At 31.3% G+C, this 7,550-nt stretch overlaps 1 protein-coding gene across 1 annotated transcript; it reads left to right on the forward strand.

The window, feature by feature from the left end:
- The first annotated feature begins 3,949 nt into the window (after window positions 1–3,949).
- Window positions 3,950–7,345, forward strand: LOC105765943 (cysteine-rich receptor-like protein kinase 19). The gene is made up of 7 exons (XM_012585266.2): window positions 3,950–5,261; window positions 5,480–5,617; window positions 5,774–5,952; window positions 6,049–6,259; window positions 6,363–6,600; window positions 6,665–6,815; window positions 6,901–7,345. Exons 1-7 carry the CDS (start codon window positions 4,187–4,189, stop codon window positions 7,210–7,212), a joined length of 2,304 nt encoding a protein of 767 aa, XP_012440720.2. The 5' UTR covers window positions 3,950–4,186; the 3' UTR covers window positions 7,213–7,345.
- The last annotated feature ends 205 nt before the right edge of the window (window positions 7,346–7,550 follow it).

A 7,550-nucleotide genomic window follows, 5' to 3' on the forward strand; every position in this document is an offset into this window, starting at 1 on the left:
TTTTCATAATTAGGTCCCTAAAATCAATGTTTATCAAAATTAGTTAATAAAATCATCATATAATAAAATTAAAGCTTTAATTCCATGTTCATTCATCATAAAAACTCAGCACTAATCAATGGTAACTCTCAAAATCAGCCATGAAATAAAAACTAATGAGATAATTAGTTGGACCTAATTGTAAAAGTATCAAAATCACAAAAATTAGAATAAATAATCAAGAATTAAACTTACATGAGTCAAATATATGAAAAAAAAGCTTGTTTCAGACCTCCTATGGCGTTTTTGATGATAAATTGTGAAGAAATCTCTAGATTTTTCACTTTTGTCTTTGTTTTATATATTTAATTTGTAAAGTTTCCAATTTTGCCCTTGTTTCTCCTTACCATCTTGCTGATTTTTATTGCCCAACCGTTCAGCCCATATAATTTTGGGACTAATTGCCTTTTAAATCCCTCCTCATTAGTCACTTAAGCTATTTAATCACAATTTAACAAATTTTACACTATTTTCAATTTAGTCATTTTTAGTTAATTGACTATCCAAACGTTAAAATTTTCTAACAAAACTTTAATACCAACTCAATGACACTCTATAAATATTTCTAAAAATATTTATAGCTCGGTTTATGAGTTTGAGGTCTCGATACCTCATTTCCGATTCTAATTATTTTAATATTTATTCCTAGTACACTATTCACTATTTCAAAAATTTTTCTAACTTCACATTAAACTTATACTCACTAAATTAATAATATTTTCTACTCATTTGCCAGATTTAGTGATCTTAAAATCACCATTCCGACATCACTGAAAATTCAGGCCATTACAGAAACTCACTAAGTCTTGCCACTAAGATAATAACTTGTTGGAAAATGTTTATAATACATAGTTTTTAAAATCATTAACTTGTGTAATGTACTGATTGATTCAATTGAAAATTGATAGATTTAGTAATTCAATTTTATATATTAAATGAAAATATTGACGAATTGAAAAGAACCAAAAGAATTGTGAAACGAATTTTTTTTAAAAAAAAGAGTCGTTCATTATTTTTTTCCAAAATTTCAATTTATTAAACTAGTTTTTGACCCAAAGATTGAGTGATCTAAGAAAGGATTTTTGAAAGGAAAAAAAGAGATAGATTGTGATCTTAATTCTTACTTGAAGATTTAGAGATAGGAATGTGCTAATATAAGGAGGAGATTGTGATGATTCATGATAGTTCACCTAAAGGTCGAAGAGCTATAAGGATGTTAGTATGGTCGAAATAAGGGTTATCAATAAGGATTAAAGAGGGATCAAAAGAATTTCAAAAGACTGTATTCGTTCCATTCTCCTACTATTTCTATGCTTTTAAGGAGTTACCTCTGATCAATCGATTCCAAACTCCTTGGTATTAATTAAACTTATGAGTACCTTTTAATATTTAAGTAAAAAAAAGAATTTGGTAATGACAATTAAAAGATATATATATATATATATAGTGGATAAATAGATAGAAATATAGATATATTATCAAAAAATATTTGGTGTAATGGTAAAGCAATGCATTTCTAATCTTGAAGACAATATTATTGGGAAAGACAATTATGAACCCCAAACATGGACGGATATGTATCTATATGTTTTACTGAGTTGGCCCTTAACCAGGCCACTAACTAAAGTTTTATGTTGATATTTTTATACATTTTAATTTTAACTATTCGCACTTTATTACTTCCATCAATTATATATCTATACTTACTATTTCAATGTCGCCCACAACTCAAAATAAGAAATTAAAGTATAATTAGAGATTTGAAATTAATAATTTTATGCCTTACACATTACTAAATCTTGACTAATTAATGCATTTTCTTTGTATTTCGTTATGTAAGAAATAAAATCTAAAGCCAAAATCTTTAAATTTCTGCTATCTAAGTTCTGATGTTATTATTATTTCAACTTTAATTAAATTCAAGATTAATTGGATCTTCTTAAAAATTAAATAAGGGTAAATTTAGATGGGTGGTGCGATGTAGTTTAGTGCATTTAACTTATTTTTTGTCTCATGCTATAGTATCGTTACTATTGTTTTTACACTAATCGTAGATAAACGCACCTTTCATCCAAACCCACCCTAAATTTAAAATTGAAAACCCAAGTCTAGAAGATTATAAATCAGTAGTAGTTGTCCTACACAACCGAATGCCATTAATTGTTTTGAAAATTGAAATGCAATCTGTCTTTAGGAAATTGAGTAGGACATGATATTCGGCTTATTGTTTGCCCCTCATAGAGTAGGAAATTGTTTGTTTAGGACTCCAAAAGATTTATCAAATTTTAAGTTAATATGTGATCAATTATAAATTGCCCCTCTCAAATTGTTAGGATATTGATTTTGTCATTTGAAAATCATAAAGATATAAGTCAATATAAGGGTGAAGTAGCACTTTAACTCTTATAAAAGCATATAATTTAATCTCGTCCCTCCCAAAAAAATTTCTACCTTCGCCCTGTACATGAGCCCTTACTTTTTACTAGTGTTGAAATATTTGAAGCTGCTACAATCTGCTAAGGAAAATGGCCACTTCCTCTACCATTGCGACAAAACAATAACTTGTCTTATATATAAGATTGACGATTTATATATTGAACTAAATCTTTGGATTGTGCTGATGTCATGGAATGATTCAAACCCATCAATGAAGATCAATTAATTTGAAAATACATATCTGGGACAAAATTAGAAGATTTATTTGCCAATAGTCCATTTTACTTTGGTCATTAATATTTTATTGTATTTAGCTATTTTAGTTGTTGTTTAAAAGGGACCGTGATTGTAAAATCTTTCTATAATTGGTTTTACTAGCTAAGTTCTCAGGGGATACTGTAAAGGGATCTAGTCTTTAAAGTATAAGAGTGAGGATTATTATTTGGAGTGTGTTAGAACTAAGATTATCCGATGTATTTGTTTCAAAGATAGTGAGTTCATGTTAAACAACTTTGTTATCCCCTCTATTCATTGTGTTTGTTGCTGTTGTTATAGTTGTTTCTTGTAAATGTAATTATCTCATGTGAACAATTAATTTTAATAAATTTATTAAACTGTTATCAAATGTACGCAAAAGAAAGAAAAATCAAACCATCACTTCACGTTAAAAGAAAAAGACAACAAAGACTTTGGTAATTACAATTAAAATGAGCCCACCTTTTGTGGAACATGAAAAGAGATAAATCTTTAATAATGTATGGGTTTTTTGTCAAAATAATATAAAAATATTGCTTAAGAAAATGATATAAATGGTAGGTTATTTATGAAAATAAAATGATTTTTATAATATTTTTCAATGTTGTTAATGTGTCAAGCGATATTATTTTAAATTTTTAAATCATTGATTAATTTTTTCGTTAAAATATTATATTTTATTAACCTTAATTAAATGAAAAAAACCAATTTTAGCCTTATTCATGTTCTTCAAAAAGTTTCCAATACAAAAGCAATATTCGTCACAAAACATCTCTCTTCTCTTTCATTAGTTTAATCAAAACTAGCTTTTATTTTATTTTATATATTTAATCATAGAATACCATTTTGGTTGAATAAAATAATTATAAAATATCATATTTTCGTAAATTTTTATAATTAAATTGTTTTTATATTATATTGATAAAAGAAAATCCCTCAGTTTTCGTAATTAAATTACTTATCCTCTCCAAGTGGCTTTCATCCCGTGCTGTCCAAGATGGACTTGATCCATTGGTAATACTAGATATATTCTCATACGAAACGTCTTTTGTATATTTGAACTACTCATTACTTAATTCAACTCAGCTGAAATCCACAGACACCATAAATTCATAAAAATCCTGTCTTACGCTCTTCTTCCTCGTAATTTCATCACGTTTAATACTAAAAATATTCCTTCCTGCCAATAGTTTAATATTGCTGGAAGCACACTTTTTTGTAGACCTCAGGAAAGTATTAAACGTGATGAAATTACGAGGAAGAAGAGCGTAAGACTGTTATGAATTTATGGTGTTAAAAAATCTGAGGTAAAATTAAAAATCTGAGGAATTTTATGTCTTGGCATGAGCGGGTACAGCATTACATTTGTCTGTTTTCTTTTATGTATTCATTTCCAACCAAATTCTACATTTAATTATCAACTCTCGAAGAAATCATCACCCTGAAAGTTTCCTCCATGGTTATGGTACCCAAGTTTATCATACTTCTCTATATTTTTCTCTCTTTAGGACTCAATCCATCACGAGCACAAACCTGGATTCAAGCTGGTTACTGGTATTCCGGCACTGACTTCCCCATTGCCGATATAAATTCAGCTCTTTTCACTCACCTTATTTGCGCTTTTGCTAACATCAATGCCTCATCCTATCAGCTCTCCGTTTCTTCTTCCGATGACCAATACTTCTCTACTTTCACAAACACAGTCAAACAAAAAAACCCATCAGTCACCACGCTTTTATCCATTGGAGGAGGAAGTGCAAACCATTCAGTCATAGTTTCAATGGTAAACAATTCGTCCCATAGGAAATCCTTCATTGATTCCTCAATAAAAACAGCTAGGCTTTACGGCTTCCAAGGCCTAGACTTTAGCTGGGCTTCAGCCAACACAAGCTCCGATATGAGCAATATGGCTGCTCTCTTCCAAGAATGGCGTGCTGCAATAGATTCAGAAACGGGTCAGTCTAAGTTGATATTAACGGCTGCAGTTCCAACCTCTAAATATTCAGAGTCGTCTACTTATCCAATAGACTCATTGAGGACGAACTTGAACTGGTTACACGTTAGTGCCTTCAATATATACATGCCAACACGGGACAACTTTACGAGAGCTCATGCAGCACTATATGACCCAACCAGTAATTTCAGTGCAGATTTCGGTATAGAATCATGGATTACTGGAGGACTACCAGCGAATAAGTTGGTTTTGGGTCTGCCTTTTTATGGCTACGCGTGGACACTAGTCAACCCCAGGGATAACACGATTGGCGCACCAGCATCAGGGCCGGCTATATCAAAAACTGGGGAGATGGCATACAAGGATATAAGGAATTATATTCAAAGTTATGGAGCCAATTCAGTGTATAATGATACTTTTGTAGTGAATTACTGCACCGTAGGAACCACCTGGATTGGTTTCGATGATGTTGAGGTTGTCAAAGTCAAAGTTTCCTTTGCCAAGGAAAGGAAGCTGCTGGGCTACTTTGTGTGGCAAGTTCCCAATGACGCCAACTGGTTGCTTTCGCAAACTGCAGGTATGCTTACAAGAGTTTTCGTGATACTTTTATCAAAATACAATGAAGAAGAAGCTCACCAAGCCAGCTTGAGAAGGACCAAAAAAAAAAAAAAGGAATTAGTTAACTAAGAAAAACTATAATCTAAAGAGGCCATAGAAATAAACATCATGAAATTAATGAAAAAAGAATCTTTCTGGCAAGCTTTCATTATTTATTTATTTTTAAATCTGTATCAGTTGATGTCAATGGTGAGAATGGTACAGAGAAAAAAGGGCGGTTGTCGTTGATTATTATATTGGTTCCAGTCACTGGGGTCTTGATTTTGATCGGGGCATTGACGTACTACATTCGAAGGACAAAGAATAAGAAGAAAGGTATTTATTTCGAGCTATCTCACTTAACTGCATCATTCACTATTCCCTCTACATTATTTAGCAGTAAATCTCTAAACTTCGATCCTGTTGATTTATGTAAATAGAGTTCCGAGTACAAAGCAGTTTATTCATGAATGTTTTTTGGTTGGTTAACAGATGCCGAGTACAAAGCTAAAAATTCCAAGTCCAAAGCAAATCTTATGACAGAAGCTGGAGATTTCAACAGCAATGCTCCTAATCTGATGGTTTATAGATTCTCTGATATTGAGGTGGCCACTAATAGGTTTTCATTTGAAAATAAGCTTGGGGAAGGTGGATATGGTCCTGTTTACAAGGTAAAGCTAAGCTATTCTAGCTATTTGATGTAAAATTTTGGAAATTACATTGCACTTTTCCAAGGAACTGTAAATAATTAAATTCCCATTTGCCAGGGTGTCTTATCAGATGGACGGGAAATAGCAGTAAAGAAACTTTCGAAAACATCTACACAAGGATTTGAAGAGTTTAAGAATGAGGTCATGCTAACAGCAAAACTGCAGCATGTAAACCTTGTTAGAGTTTTGGGATTCTGCATTGAGAGAGAAGAACATATGCTGGTCTATGAGTTTATGCCAAATAAGAGTTTGGATTACTACCTTTATGGTAATTTATAGTTAATCTATAAGCAATTGAATTACTGGTTGAACAATAACTGGTTAAATCTTATCTTAGTTTTCATTTATGATGAATGTTTCATTGTCTACAGATCCAATAAAACGGTACATGTTGGATTGGGAAAAACGTGCTGAAATTATTGAAGGAGTTACTCAAGGGCTTCTATATCTTCAAGAATACTCGAGATTGAAAATTATTCATAGAGATTTAAAAGCTAGCAACATTTTACTAGATGAAGAAATGAAGCCCAAGATATCAGATTTCGGAATGGCTAGAATTTTCTCTAAAGATGAAGTTGAAGCCAACACACACCGCATTGTCGGCACATAGTAAGTTAATTCTGAGAATACGAAAACTGAGTGTGGACATTGATACTTTGTTTTGCTTTTGCAGTGGTTATGTTCCTCCTGAATATGTTAAAAAGGGTTTATACTCCATCAAATCAGATGTATATAGTTTCGGGGTCCTACTTCTTCAGATCATAAGTGGACGAAAGACCGCATGTTTATATGGATTACATGAAAATTTGAGTCTTCTTGAATTCGTAAGTCTCAACATGATCTCTATACCCTTTTTCAATATCATTAAGTTGTGAAGATAATTGAATATAATGTTTGAATAAAACTCAGGCATATGGACTATGGATACAAGAGAAAGGCATGGAATTCATGGATCCCACACTGGATGACACAAATTCATCATGCACGTTATTGAGATGCATGCAAATAGCTTTGTTATGTGTGCAGGAAAATGCCAATGACAGGCCTACCATGCTGGAAGTGTCGTCGATGCTTAGAAATGAAACCACACCGATGGCCAACCCGAAAAGACCTGCTTTCTCAGAAAGAACCAATGAAAATGATGAACTAAAGAGATTGAATTTGAAACCTGAAATATGTTCAATCGATGATGCGCCCATATCAGAAGTGGTTGGTCGATGACTTTGTTGGCTAAGAAAATTTGTTCTCATCAAATACTATTTCAACTTTACTCTAATAATTATAAATGAAGGGTGCAATTAATCAAAAGTTATATTTTTGGTTATTGAACTTTTCATAATAATTTAAATCCCTTAAATACTGAATAATTTATATCAGTTTTTTTACAGAGAATTATAACTATATATTTAAGAGATGTTACTTGAATAAGTTTATCTTACTTTAATAGTTATGTCTATTTATGAAATATTAGTAGAATAATTATGTCTATTTTAAACATGTGTTATATATGAGAATTTTATAAATAATAATGAGATTTCATTTGGAAAATATATCAAAAA

Source organism: Gossypium raimondii, chromosome 7 (genome assembly GCF_025698545.1).
Source record: "Gossypium raimondii isolate GPD5lz chromosome 7, ASM2569854v1, whole genome shotgun sequence".
In the NCBI taxonomy this organism is placed as follows: domain Eukaryota; kingdom Viridiplantae; phylum Streptophyta; class Magnoliopsida; order Malvales; family Malvaceae; genus Gossypium; species Gossypium raimondii.